Raw genomic sequence first — 15,634 nt, 5'->3', positions numbered from 1 at the left:
TTATTCTCTGGGGAAATGTACACCAGGCTATAACAGTTTTCATAAGACAAAAGGCAATTATAAGAATAATGAAACAAGCGAGCACCAGAAAACCATGCAAACCTTTCTTTAAAGATCCTACCCCTTCCATGCATTTATATACTGGAAGTAGTCATGCATATCAAAAAAAGCATACTGAGAAAAGAAAACCTTTTTCCTCAAAACAAAAGTGTCCATGATTACAGTACCAGGTTAGACAGTGAGATACATGTTAATCATTGTAACACCACATTATGCCAAAAAGGTGTATATCATGCAGGAGCAAAACTTTACAACAGATTACCAAGACATATAAAATCTCTTCCTGAACTATAAAGCTTTAAAAAGTCTGTGACAGCCTACCTTCTGAAAAACGGCTACTATTCAATCTCACAGTATCTTATGCAAGAAAAAATTTAATTTGTTTCCTTAATTGTAGGAAATAAGTTGAAATATACAGTATTTCAAAAATTTGAAGTTATTAACTCTATAGATCCAATTTGTCATAAAAATTTAAATAATGTATGTTTGATGTTTGAAAAACCAATAACTAAAAAGGTTTTCTGTCCAATATCCTGTGTACAATGTATATACTGAAAAAGAGATTTATATGGACAAATAAATAAATAAATTTGAAACATCAATCCCAGCTCGACTCCACCACATGCAACAATCTCTTTGTATCATTAACACTTAACTTTAAATTTGCCTGGTTCGTTGATGATTGATAAGAACATCATGAAAGCTTTAAGCGTCACAAAATAATTTATTGACATTAGTTGACAACCAAACTGCACAAACTCATGAGGCAAAACTGACTGACTGACTGACCTGAGTGGCCTATCTCAGTGTGTCACTTTATGTACAAATTAAACAATTGTCACCATTGTTAATTTATTATAAAATGTAACTTACAATAAAAAGCAATTTCATCTAAACTGAATATTGTTGCATTTGTACATTTTATAACATATAATGTAAAATAGCATATTATATTTATAATCATCTTTGGTTTTATGTGTGAAAATTAATTTGCAATCTGATTTCAACAACTACACTCCTGGAAATTGAAATAAGAACACCGTGAATTCATTGTCCCAGGAAGGGGAAACTTTATTGACACATTCCTGGGGTCAGATACATCACATGATCACACTGACAGAACCACAGGCACATAGACACAGGCAACAGAGCATGCACAATGTCGGCACTAGTACAGTGTATATCCACCTTTCGCAGCAATGCAGGCTGCTATTCTCCCATGGAGACGATTGTAGAGATGCTGGATGTAGTCCTGTGGAACGGCTTGCCATACCATTTCCACCTGGCGCCTCAGTTGGACCAGCGTTCGTGCTGGACGTGCAGACCACATGAGACGACGCTTCATCCAGTCCCAAACATGCTCAATGGGGGACAGATCCGGAGATCTTGCTGGCCAGGGTAGTTGACTTACACCTTCTAGAGCAGGTTGGGTGGCACGGGATACATGTGGACATGCATTGTCCTGTTGGAACAGCAAGTTCCCTTGCCGGTCTAGGAATGGTAGAACGATGGGTTCGATGACGGTTTGGATGTACCGTGCACTATTCAGTGTCCCCTCGCCGATCACCAGAGGTGTACGACCAGTGTAGGAGATCGGTCCCCACACCATGATGCCAGGTGTTGGCCCTGTGTGCCTCGGTCGTATACAGTCCTGATTGTGGTGCTCACCTGCACGGCGCCAAACACGCATACGACCATCATTGGCACCAAGGCAGAAGCGACTCTCATCGCTGAAGATGACACGTCTCCATTCGTCCCTCCATTCACGCCTGTCGCGACACCACTGGAGGCAGGCTGCATGATGTTGGGGCGTGAGCAGAAGATGGCCTAACGGTGTGTGGGACCGTAGCCCAGCTTCATGGAGATGGTTGCGAATGGTCCTCGCCGATACCCCAGGTGCAACAGTGTCCCTAATTTGCTGGGAAGTGGCGGTGCGGTCCCCTACGGCACTGCGTAGGATCCTACGGTCTTGGCGTGCATCCGTGCGTTGCTGCGGTCCGGTCCCAGGTTGACGGGCATGTGCACCTTCCGCCGACCACTGGCGACAACATCGATGTACTGTGGAGACCTCACGCCCCACGTGTTGAGCAATTTGGCGGCACGCCCACCCGGCCTCCCGCATGCCCACTATACGTCCTCGCTCAAAGTCGGTCAACTGCACATACGGTTGACGTCCACACTGTCGCAGCATGCTACCAGTGTTAAAGACTGCGATGGAGCTCCGCATGCCACGGCAAACTGGCTGACACTGACGGCGGCGATGCACAAATGCTGCGCAGTTAGCGCCATTCGACAGCCAACACCGCGGTTCCTGGTGTGTCCGCTGTGCCGTGCGTGTGATCATTGCTTGTACAGCCCTCTCGCAGTGTCCGGAGCAAGTATGGTGGGTCTGACACACCGGTGTTAATGTGTTCTTTTTTCCATTTCCAAGAGTGTATTTTGATTTTACCTTAATTTCATAATTAGTTACTGTATGGAATTTATTCCTAACATTTGGTCAAAGTATACACTCGTGCCTTGCAAGATTACATACATATATTTTCTTAGATACCGGAATTTTGTAAAGTAGTGTGGTGTAACTAACAAGAGGTAATTATTGCATAACTTACAAGCACCATTAATTACAATGAATTATATAGAAAGAAATAATGAATCAAATTACATCACTTGATAATAGTTGTTATTTTTTTAAATTGGAATGAGGTTTTTTTGTGTCAGCTAATTTACCAGATGCAATTATGGTAATTAGAGGCATCAATTATTTATGCCAACATTCCCACAGCCTCTTAATATTTGTTGCTAAATATTTATTACTTCAGTTCAAATGGTTCAAATGGCTCTGAGCACTATGGGACTCAACTGCTGTGGTCATTAGTCCCCTAGAACTTAGAACTACTTAAACCTAACTATCCTAAGGACATGACACACATCCATGCCCGAGGCAGGATTCGAACCTGCGACCGTAGCAGTCGCACGGTTCCGGACTGCGCGCCTAGAACCGCGAGACCACCGCGGCCGGCTTACTTCAGTTCATGATTTGATATTCTATTTGGCATTTGTCTATATTTTTTGTTAATGACAACAATCATGAGAATTTAAGCCATTCCAGAATATTCTATAGGTGTTTACAAAGAAGAATGGGTATTTTGCTGAATTGAACTGAGCGACACCTATAAAAATACACATAAAAAAGCCCTTGGAGGCACTGAATCGAACAATAAATACACGAAAGCATTTAAAAAAAGGTGGTATCAGACACTTCATTATGATCTTGGGGGAGGCTGTAGCATTATAACATGACATGTCTTAAAGTGGCTTTGGCACCTTAACAACGAAAGCTCTGAACCTTATGCTTCAAAAACTTTCATTGCTGTCCAGAAGAGGTATTTCCATATCAAAAAGGGGGTACTTACAATCTATTTTGCATTAAAAAAAGATCCATGTCCTTCTCTATGGAACAAAGTTACATATAATCACCGATTATAAGCCTTTGATAACACTCTCAAGCCCAGCTCCTAAGCTGCCCAATTGAACAGCCCACTGGTTGCACTGTAGGGCTATTTTTCTCACTAGATATAACTGTGAGATACATTGCCAAAATGCTAGTTGGCAAGCAAATGCCAATGCCATGTTGCACCTGCTAACATGTCCCAATCCAGAGATTTATCAAGACACCCAGGCAGCTTTGGACTACTTTCTCATAACCAGACCCTAAATAAAAGGTAGCATGTGTAATGTAGCACCAAAATCATAAACTAATATTTTTCTTAAATATTATTACATTTTATACTTGTTCCATGATTAGTCATTGTAACTGAGTAGATTGTAAGGCATTGCTGATCAAATTTAATGCTTATTTTGTGTTATCAGTATGAACGTTTTTTGCCTTTTCTCTGTATCCTTTATGGTGACAGCACTGATCTGAGTAGGACATAATCACACCTGCTCTGGCAAATTAAGCAGTGTTTGCCTGAATATTATGTGAATATTGTCTCTAAGATGCTCAAGAGGGGTAGTGATCTTTGTAATATTTCATGTATTTGCTTTAACTTCTGCAGGCCCTAATTAAAAAGGGTAAAATCTACAACCACATTCATCATTTGCAGTTGAAACTAATATTGTCATTATTAATATGTCATATTTTATTCAAGTTTAATGTTGTGGTGTCCTACAAGAAAGTCACTATGCTGCTGTGAGAAGAATCAGGTAAGGTACACAGCTGAGTTAGTACTTACTTGAGACTGCATTGTTGTAATGTTAAACATTCCTACATAATTTCACAATTTTAATTACTCCTAACTTTGTGGTCACACTTAACAACCTACAACTATACTTTGAATTGACTTATTTGAGTCTAACTCACTGAATATTTAATATTCAGCACTTTTTAAGATATTTATCAGACATTTTGAAAAACATTTTTAAGATAACTGTTTTTCTTTATTCAGGACACACCAGTAAACATACAGTATTGCAACAATTGCTTCTCTGCTTCCTGCAGAGATGACTGAACAAGATACCCAGTCATAACTCCAACCCTCTTCAGCACTATTTTTACCTCCGTCATATGTGCACTCTTGTGGACAAACTGGTACAGACAGACGAAAAACCCCTAAAGGTAGTCTTTCCAGAACCATTTGGCCCAATATTCTCAGTCTCATGTACCATGGTCACTAGGATCTGTCTTGTACCAAGATGCTAGCCGCTCACTATGTCTACTGGCCTTGAATCAACAAGCATGTTAAGCACCTCATCCAGAATTGTCATAAATGTGAAGCACAGCGGCAGCATGTTGCCAAACCTCATTGTGGCTAGTGCCATGGCACCCTTGCAAGACGATTCATCTCAATTTTGACAACCTTTTTCTGAACGCCATATGGCTGATAGTCATAAACATTAATTTTTGGATTTTATTGTAACAAATAAGCCCTCAGTCACAAATATTAAGTCAAAATTGACCTGGTTTCGATGCTACTATGAGTGTCGCCTTCAGAATTAGACTACTGTACTAAAACATTAGGTATATAGTACATTAATAAAATTAAAGTTTTTACTGACTTGAAAAGATGCAATACTGACGAGTCACACATAGATCTCAGCCACTTTCTGAAGTGGGCACCTCAGTCTTGTTGCAACCCTTGTCCACAATACAAGCAGCCCTTAGTGGCTCCCATCGCACAAGTGTTCATGACGTCGCCTTTCCGGCTGATATCTTTTTTAATATGTAACTTATACGAACAAAGAGATAGAGGGGCTGGCCAGTACTTACCACAGCTCAGTACAGCCAATAGATACACAAAAAACAACCGAAAATTTACGTTCCTAGCTTTTGGAATAAATGTTCCTTCATCAGGGAGGAGAGAGGGGAAAGAAAGGGAAGAAGGGAAAGGGGATTTAGTTACTCACAACCCAGGTTATGAAGCAACAGGAAAAGGAAAACAGGGAGGGTTGCTTCATAACCTGGGTTGTGAGTAACTAAATCCACTTTGCCTTCTTCCCTTTCTTTCCCCTCTCTCCTCCCTGATGAAGGAACATTTATTCCAAAAGCTAGGAACGTAAATTTTCGGTTGGTTTTTGTGTATCTATCAGCTGTACTGAGCTGAGGTAAGTTCTGGCCAGCCCCTGTATCTCTTTGTTAGTATTTGTTTCACATCTTTATATGAGATTTTGCATTAATTATGTAATATGTGACTTGTAAGTACTTATCAAATCAGTACAAACTATAATTTTATTAATGTACTATATACCTAATGTTTTAGTACAGTTAGTCTAATTCTAAAGACGACACTCATAGTAGCGTCAAAAACCAGGTCAATTTTGACTTAATATTTGTGACAGAAGTCTTATTTGTTACAATATAATTCTGACATGGTCACTGAACCTTAGCAGCTATGTTCAAAGTTTTTATTAATTTTTGGTTTCCTTATATTGTTAGCTGTTGTACCACCAGTACAGAGGCCACCATAAAGGCTCTCACTAGAGTCTTCACCTAAAAGGCCTTCCCTGTATGACAGTCAGGTAACAGGTGCCAGATCCAAACACAACTTTGTGCCACTTTCTGCTAACAGAATGCTATTCAACTTGTCCTGTCAGCACCCTTCCACCCCCAGTCCTAAGAAGAAGGTGAGAGACTTGACCGTGCTTTTTAAAATGCAGATAAAAACTATAAATATAGTAACAAACTTTGTATGGATGATGCTTTAAACCTGTTTCATAGTATAGGGCTACACCAATAGGTAACTAGATTCAAGTGGATATCATCCATGGCCACCAGCTGCATATACTTAAGCACTTCCTGCTGATGATTCCAGCTGGCTGCCCACTCCATCTCCACACTTGCCACTAAGCATCCAATTGTGGATGCGGAGTATCAGACATCAGGACAAATGGATCTTATGATAATCAGCCAGCAAATGGGCCACTGTGTGTTCACCTCAGACACATGTGACAGAACAATCATCCATCATCAAAACCAACTACGCCTGTAGTGGCCATCGACCTACGTCCCCGATTACACTCTAGTGCACTTGTTGCAGTGATGATGCCTTGCGATGTTCCACTAGTTCTCCAACCCCTTCTTTCTCCACTCCACCTGAAGAGCCTTTCCTTTCTCCTTGTCCACCCCCAGATGTGCACTCATCACTCTTCCTTCCAATGCCACCCAGACGGGATCAGATGGACCACAGCAGGAAGTGCTGCCAGATGTTCCTAAGCAGCATTTCCAACTGGGCCATCACCACCTTTTCGAGCCATACTTGAAACCAGTGTAGCATCTGACACCCTCCTCTCCATCTCTGCAACCCATGTCCCATCACTATTCAGGCTTCTTGTAGCTGCATGCCCCCGTGTGGGCCCAACATGCCCTCAGCATTCTACAGAGTTTGGGGCTATACAGCACAAATACTTCACCCCCACCCCTCACCATTGTAACTCATATGTTTTTCCACCTCTGGTACTATGTGGCTCTGCCACCAAAGAGAGGCACTGCTACAAATTTTCCATTCAGGAAATCCGCACAGGCAACCCTTAGCACTACTTGCACCAGGCTTCACTATGGCCATTTATTTATGTGGCTGCCACTAGCCATGCAGTGTGGCGATACCTGTAAGACACCGCTAGCCCACGCCTCTCGTGGTGTGCGTTTAACCCCATTTAAATGACGTGTGAAGCACGCGCCCAGCGGCTGTACGATTAATTAAGTAATCGGCGTGCTAATCACAGTTGAAATCTCTGGTCCAGAGGGACGTGAAGAGACTGTGGTCCAGAGAGAGAGTAGAGTCAGTCGAGTCTTGTTCAGCCTTAAGAGTCAGTCGAGCTAGAAAGTGTCTTGTGAAACGATCATTCTGTGGATAATATTAGTGTGATGATTTCTTTTATATGTGTTGTGTTGTCTTCTTCGATGAGTAAAAAAAAAATATAGGTAAAATAAATTTTTGTGATGTCCATCAATAAGTTCATTCCAGTAAAAAATAGAACCACTTCCCTTCACCTTTATTCATCCTTTTTTCTTTCTTTCCTTTCAACAAAATAAAAAACAAAAAATTACCACCCCCTTTTTTTTTTTAATTCCGGACATCACAGCAGTTCTATCTTCACTCAAAGTAATAGCTACATCCTAAGAGGATGCTTTGGTAGAAAGTGTGAATGGATAAAAGGTATAATGATGGAGAAGATGCTACAGGTAATACTGAAGTAAATTAGTCTTATTGCTGAAACTGAAGGGTGCCGGAAGAAGGTAAGATGGACTATATTGAGCTCACACTTGGTCATGCCTCTATGGCAGAGCACCTGTCAATGATGATAACCACCAAAAGTGCTACAGCTGCATTTATTGTTAGATGTAACTAATAATAAAAAGGAAACACTGCCTTGATGTTCTGCAACCATGGCAAAATCTCAAGCAAGGCTTTCTTTTCCCCATCCTCCATCCCTGTTGCTTCTTAGATGGGCTAAATAAGGCCCATGAACCACTTTCAGTTCCTTGTTCGTTGTTCTCCTCTCTCTTTCCAGAACACTTTCACCTGTACACTTTGCATTTTTGTCGTATTTTCTGAGGACTTCAAACCAGTTTTTTTAATATTCTACCTTGGAAAAACTTTGTGTTCTGCCTATTCCCGTGGTGGTTCCCCATTGTCTTCCACTGGTGATGATGAAATGATAATGAGGACAACACAATACCCAGTCCCTGAATGACGAAAATCTCTGGCCCAGCCAGGAATCGAACCCGGGACCCTTAGCATGACAGACCACCGCACTGACCACTCAGCTATCAGGGCGGACTTTCTTAATATTTTTCCCTAAAACTTCTGTCAGCTGTTTCTGCAGCATTTGGGGTGTGGTATCCTTTACATTGCTTTTAAAAGTCTGACAAAAAATCATGGGTCTTATTTTTTGAAAAGATATGCTCAACTTCAGAAAATTTCCTCTTTCCAAACTCTTTTATAGTTTTTCTCATTATCATTCTGAAACACATATGTATAATTTAGTTAAACTGTGATTAAAGTTATTAATCCAAACTAAAGGCTCCATTTTCCAGTGATCACTCCTAAATATATATCCAGTTGCAAAGTCCAGTTTTCACGTATTAAATACTAAATGCAGAAGTATTCCTTGTCCATTATTAACCCATTCTCATGTAGATTTTATTGTGATATGAAACCTAAGAAGATATCAAATAGATAAAAATTTGCTAGACTACAGAGATTCAGTAATAATAAGCTGCTTCTGTGAAGTGCCATAACCTATCTCACATAAAGTGGTTGTTTGTTAGTTACACTATATTTACTTTATATGCACAACAGAAAGATGCCACTTATCATCTTACGTAAAGAGAAAAAAAGTGTCTGCTTTGAAACAAGCTGCGAATTTCTAGCCAATCTATGGTTACAGTTCACACTTAACAAATGTGTGTGTGTGTGTGTGTGTGTGTGTGTGTGTGTGTGTGTGAGAGAGAGAGAGAGAGAGAGAGAGAGAGAGAGAGAGAGAGAGAGAGAGAGAAATTGTTGAAGACTGATTTAAAGTGAACTTTGTTTCTAAAAGTGGTAATGTAGCATTGCAAACGCGGAATTATAATGTTGAGATAATTTCTGGATGAGAGAAAAGGTATAGGTATCTTTGGAATTGAATTTCTGTAAATTTAGAATGTCCTGTTTCAAATCTGTGACAAATTTGTTTCAAATTGTTTTACTTTTGAAATGAATTTAACATTTCTTGGTGAAGATAGCACAACTAAGATATAATATTCTTCTTAATTTAAGTTCATAAATTGTAACCTTCTCATTATTTCAGAGATTGTTGTAGAAGATGAAACATTTTGGAGCAGAAAAATGACTCAATAATACTCAACAATGTAGGAAAGGATAGATCGCTATGTACCATGAAGATAACATGTTAAGCTGCAGGCAGGCAAATTAAGACACTTACACAAAGATTTTGGCCACAGCCTTCATCAGTAAAAGAGAAACACACAGCTTTCATATACACAAGCAAGCACACCTCATACACACAAGATCGCCAACTCTTGCAGCTCAGGTCAAAATTCAGCTATAATGTAGGACAGAAGCAGCAACCTGGAGAGGGCAAAATAGGGGAGGGGATAGTAGGGGGTGGAGGGGGGGCGAGGGAGAGGAATCGTCTGGCGGAGTGTGCAGGGACTAGGATGTGAACAGGCACAACATCAGGAGGCTGTGGGTAGGGGGTGGGTAAGAAGGAGCAAAAAAAAAGGAGAGAAGGTGGGAAAGTGGTAAGGTTCATTGGCAGAGGAGACCCTACTATCCCTTCCTCTTCCTCAGCCCATCCAGACTGCTGCCTCCATCCCAGACAGTAGTCTCATTCTGGTCCGAGATACTAGACTTGGTGGTTGTGTTAGCGTGAAGTGTGCTTCCCTTGTGTGTATGAATGGTGTGTGTTTCTCTTTTTCTGATGAAGGCTGTGGCCAAAATCTTTGTGTAAGTGTCTTATAATTTTTACAGTAAGTAGCAACCCATTCTTTCCCACATTGTTAATATTTTCACCTGGAATTTCCTTTGTTCAATAATTTTCAGATACAGGGTGACATAGAATAATGCAAATGTTTGAAATGAGTAGTGACAGCCATGGGCGGGTGCCAGCACTGTGGGTTTGTGGCAGTTAGCAAGTAAACAGTCTGCCATTTCAGTAATAATGGATCAGTGGAACTGACAACGTGTGTGTTAGCCATAAAAATGTTTTTATGAAACAATGGGAGTTTGTTAGCAGAGCAGAGGGAGTTTCGATGTTTTTATAATTTAGGAAATCATGATGCCATTCCGTCGAAACATGTGATAAAATGTAGGATTAATAACTTTGAGGAGACTGGATCTGCCCTCAAGAAGAAACAACAGGGCGACCAAGAAGTGTGCATTCTCTGGCAAACATTGATGTTAAAACTTCCTGGCAGTTTAAATTGAATGCCGGACCTTTGCCCTTCGTGGGCAAGTGCTCTACCAACTGAGCTACCCAAGCATGACTCACGGCCTGTCCTCACAGCTTTAATTCCACCAGTACCTCGACTCCTACATTCCAAACTTCATAGGAGCTCTCCTGCAAACCTTGCAGAACTGGCACTTCTTCAACCAGATTATCAGTGTAAGATGCCGTTTTACTTCTGTGCTAATATTACTTCCAAATAGTCATTAGCTAATACTACCATGTTTAACTGAAGAGATTTAAGTCATTAAGCTTCTAGCTGTACATGAATAATTCATGGAGCAACTGTGACATGGGCACATCATACAGTGCTTGTGATTTCAATAACAATTCTTATACATTATGCACCTTAATTTCATATCGTTCAGAAATCTAATCATCTGATGTGTTGACAAGATGGAAGTGTCCTTTCGGGCCTCATAGTCCATTGATAAAGTGTGGAACTGAAAAACTGAAAGGTTGTGTGTTCAAATCCCAGAGTCTGCCTTTACCTTAGCTTTCACATTACGGTGATGTGAAGAGTCATTCATTACTACAGTGTCCTTATTAATTACATTAATAAGATTATTAAGAAAAATTTAAATTGAGAAGCTTTTTCATTTGTCAGTTGTACACTTGAAATTTATCAATAAAAAATTATTTCATGGCTACTTATAAACTTGTCTACCTTTAAATAATTTTTGCACTGACATAAAAATAAGAGAGCCTTTTCCTGGTGCATATGTTGCAGATAGTCTTTGTGGGTTTGCAACCGGATGAAGCTGTGCAAGTTCCACAATATTTCATCAAAGCAACTGTCGATCACCTTCAGGTGTGTCAACCTTGCTGGTGGCTAGGTACAACATACCTAACCATGAGCAAGGTTGAACCACCTGAAGATGTTGGACAGTTGCTCTGAGGAAGTATTCTGGAATTCATAGAAAGTTATCTGGTGGCAAACTGTGAAGACTAATTATGACATAATAATAGTTGATGTAAACAGCTTTTCATAAATTTCTATGGATTTAATCTACTCCTGCAAGAGGAAGTTCACTTTTTGAATACATCCTTTAAAAATTATAATTCATTTTGCATTATTGATACTCTCTCTTTCTTTTTTCCCATAGGCATTGCACGCTATGTAGATGTCACTGAAATACCTGCATTGCAGTGCCAAAAAACAGACCCATTTCGGGTTAGGAGTTATATCAAAGTTAATGGATCAATGATATGTGCTGCAGATAAATATGGTGGCCGTGACTCTTGCAGTGTAAGACAGCTCACATGAAATTCATTCATTTATTGGTAACAGATTGACAGTGACATTGAGTGAGTGAGTGAGTGGAGTGAGTGGAGTGACAGAGAGAGAGAGAGAGAGAGAGAGAGAGAGAGAGAGAGAGAGAGAGAGAAACTGCTCATTTTTTGGTACTGCTTGATTAATATTTACTTGAATGTTTATGATTATCAAAGTATGGGCTTACAAATGTGAATCTAGGCAATTGAAAGATTTATGAGAAGAATGGTGTAATAAGGGGTGGTGGTGGTGGCTAGTGTTTAACGTCCCGACGACTACGAGGTCATTAGAGACGGAGCGCAAGCTTGGATTAGGGAAGGATTGGGAAGGAAATCGGCCGTGCCCTTTTCAAAGGAACCATCCCGGCATTTGCCTGAAACGATTTAGGGAAATCACAGAAAACCTAAATCAGGATGGCCGGAGACGGGATTGAACCATCGTCCTCCCAAATGCGAGTCCAGTGTGCTAACAACTGCGCGACCTCGCTCGGTGGTGTAATAAGGGGGGTTCCCTCTAATTCCCCACATGTTGCCATATGTCACTGAAGTAGTCCTACACTACTGCAGTAGTAAACATGAGAAATGTCATGAACTGTTTTGAAATTATCTGTGTTACTGCTATTATAAAATTTCTGTCAAATAAGTGTTAAATTTTTCAGCAAGTTACTCAACTTTCTGGTTGCAAATTTGTCAGAAACCTTTTTGATTATATTGATGTACAATGTGTCTCAAAATGGGTTTGGCAAAATGCATTTTTTATCTAAAGATTTTATTTTTCTACAGTGCTATTGCTGTTAATTTTTTTATAAATGCAAACAGAATGGGATCTAGAATATGTATGTGCTATGTGACTGTGTTATACCATGTATATAAAATGATGGACCCATAGCATAGAATTATTGCAATTAAATGTTCTGTAATTTAGGTACATAGACTATCTATGCCTCATAAAATCCATTCAGTTTACAGTATCTAAAATTTTGTAACTATGATGTTAATTTTCAGAAATGTTGTGGCTCAAATTTGTTAGTTAACTTAGGAAAACTGTTGTTGTTGTTGTTGTTGTTGTTCTTCTTATGGTCTTCAGTCCTGAGACTGGTTTGATGCAGCTCTCCATACAGTAAAGCTGCATGCACTCGGGAAAAATTACAGCTGTAGTTTCCCCTTGCTTTCAACCGTTCCAGTACCAGCACAGCAAGGCCGTTTTGGTTATTGTTACAAGGCCAGATCAGTCAATCATCCAGACTATTGCCCCTGCAACTACTGAAAAGGCTGCTGCCCTCTTCAGGAACCACAAGTTTGTCTGGCCTCTCAACAGATACCCCTCTGTTTTGGTTGCACCTGTGGTGTACTTGGACTTACTCCATAGATGTACATCATAAGCTGCTAATTAAATAAATGAGCACATTATAAAAAAGAGCAGAAAGCCGAAGTAGTTTCATTTGCATTACTTGCCCATAATCACGTGGCACTTTCCACAATATATGGAAGAGCTGTAAGCTTAGAAGTTACTCCACAAATATGAGATATTAAGTCTTTAACCAAATATGAAGAATGTAATGACCTTTGTATTTAATTTTTGTGAATGTTAATTATTTTCAGGTTTGGAAGTCATTTTTTATGTTACCCCTTCCATTGCATTTTGTTCCAGGGTGATTCTGGAGGTCCACTTCAAGTTCGGCTTGACAAGCCTCACTGTCAGTTCAGTGTTGCTGGATTAACTTCGTGGGGATTGGTGCCCTGCGGGTTGCCAGGCCAACCTTCCATGTATACAAGCATTGCTGAATACTTACCATGGATTGAGTCAATTGTTTGGCCTTAAATATAATCAGTCTGTTTGAGAGATAATATTATTCAGATTTATATGAAAACTAGTACCCTACACTTCACTGCACTCATTGATTCACTGTACAGTTTAATATTTCAAGAAATCACAGATGAAAGAGAGAATGAGAGAACATAAGAAGTAGAGAAAGCATTGTTGGAATACAGAAGAAAATGCAAATTTTGCATTTATGACTAGGAAATTATTACAAGCGAGCCAATATGACAAAGAAGAATAGAAAAAACAGTTCCACCTAATATCCATAACACAAATATATTTGTTCTTCCTGTTCAGTTTTTCACTGTCACAAATTTTCAATGGTTCTGGAAGGAAGGAACAAAGTTGGTTTTGTTCCATGGCCATGGTATTTCTGCCATATTGTCATAACAGTTCTTAAGATTTTAAATTTTTTCTGACTTGAAAAAGTTGTTGTGGAGAGAGGGGTTGTGGCCAAGAATCATTATGTAAGGATATAAGGTAGTGCATGTAACAGATCATTTAGGGTTTTGTTTACTTGCAGCCAGCATTCTAGCAGTGTTCTGAAAGTTGCCAACCAGCCAGCTGCATGTAAATACAATAGCAGTTGCACCAATTGATACACAAAGCTATTTATGTCCCATGAAGCAGGTCAGTAGTTGTACAAGACAAATGAATTAATACACTTCAAGAGTTGTACTGTAATTTGTGGCTGCAAATGTTCTCCTCACTTCATTCCTGAATATAAATTGATCACGAATGTAATCAGAGTGTAGTGTATCCTTTGTCTGGTATCAAAGATCAAATGAAAATGGTAGAAATAGATAAACCTGCTCAACAGTATGCTGTGAATACAGATAGATTCAGTTTCTAAAGGACAGACTACAAAAATTATGGCTGATATATCAAATTTAATCCTACAGATCAAATTATTAATTAATTTGTTAAATACTGACTTGTTTTCCTGAAAAATATAATAGCAATCACTTTACTGATGAGTGTATTAGTTCATGGGTGTGGATGAACACACTATTGCTTGATAAGCAGACTGACCATGAAAAGTTTTAATTTTGTTCAAACCTAAGTTATGGTAGTAATTCTGGTTGTATTTCATATTTAAAAAATGCATGCTCTATGTGAAATAAAATACTTAAACAGCAAGATGTGCTGTATGGTTGGTCTGATGACTTTCAAACAATATATGTTACCCTGCCTGAAAAGAGCTTTTCTAGGGTAGAAAATATGCAACATGAAAACATATGTGAGTAATCTATAGTAGACTACATTAATTGTAGACACAGTTTCAAATAATTAATTATTATTCAGAATAAATCAAATCACCAGACTTCCTCATAAACATAAGGCAATCCAAGCAGAGGGAACAAATTAAAAGGCCACATCTTAAAATCCTGATGGTACTTCTTATCTGCCAGATTGTCTACTGTTTCAACAAATTATAGTAGCTTTTCATTACATATGAATACAGTTATCAAACATTATTTAACACTGTAGATTATCATTGCTTTTATTTAGTTGTCAGAAAATGAATGTTCTTATCTTCCATTTGTTTAGAAATATTTTATTATGAAACAAAGAATAAAATTAAGAAAAAAATATCATTTTATATTGAAACAGAATTACAACTTCAAACAGCCAAGATCACTGTTTTACATTTATTGTGATGACCTGTTTCAACAAACTAAGTTCTGTATAGTCACTTTGACCTGTTTGTTGGACTGATAGATTGATACATATAGACATCTAAGTTCATATGTCATTTATTTTTAATTTATGATTTTTAAGGTACATGTAAATACAGATTTGAATAACTCCAGTATTGTGAGTAGGACATACTTTGTTACCCTCATGACTGCTACATCTCCACCTCCATGAAAATAACAGTTGTAGAAAAGTAATATTTATAGCATCCTGAAAAAAAATCTCATTTTAGAACAAACATGCAATGTCCTCTGCGTAGGTCACTAAATCTTTAAGTTTTAGAGGAAAGCTATCGTAGCCCATCTGTATGTGGCTTCACCTAAAAATAACTTAAAG

General features: G+C 39.0%; 1 protein-coding gene across 1 annotated transcript in view; it reads left to right on the top strand.

The window, feature by feature from the left end:
• LOC126335020 (serine protease snake-like) overlaps positions 1–14,740 on the top strand; it is a 126,540-nt gene extending 111,800 nt beyond the window's left edge. The window contains exons 6-7 of the mRNA XM_049997858.1: positions 11,613–11,755; positions 13,430–14,740. Of these exons, the coding sequence (XP_049853815.1) occupies positions 11,613–11,755; positions 13,430–13,600 (314 nt within the window). The 3' untranslated portion in view covers positions 13,601–14,740. The remainder of the gene's footprint in view (positions 1–11,612; positions 11,756–13,429) is intronic.
• The last annotated feature ends 894 nt before the right edge of the window (positions 14,741–15,634 follow it).

The sequence above is a fragment of the Schistocerca gregaria genome, chromosome 1 (genome assembly GCF_023897955.1).
Source record: "Schistocerca gregaria isolate iqSchGreg1 chromosome 1, iqSchGreg1.2, whole genome shotgun sequence".
NCBI classification, from domain to species: Eukaryota; Metazoa; Arthropoda; class Insecta; order Orthoptera; family Acrididae; genus Schistocerca; species Schistocerca gregaria.
This window is presented reverse-complemented; position numbering and strand designations above follow the sequence as displayed.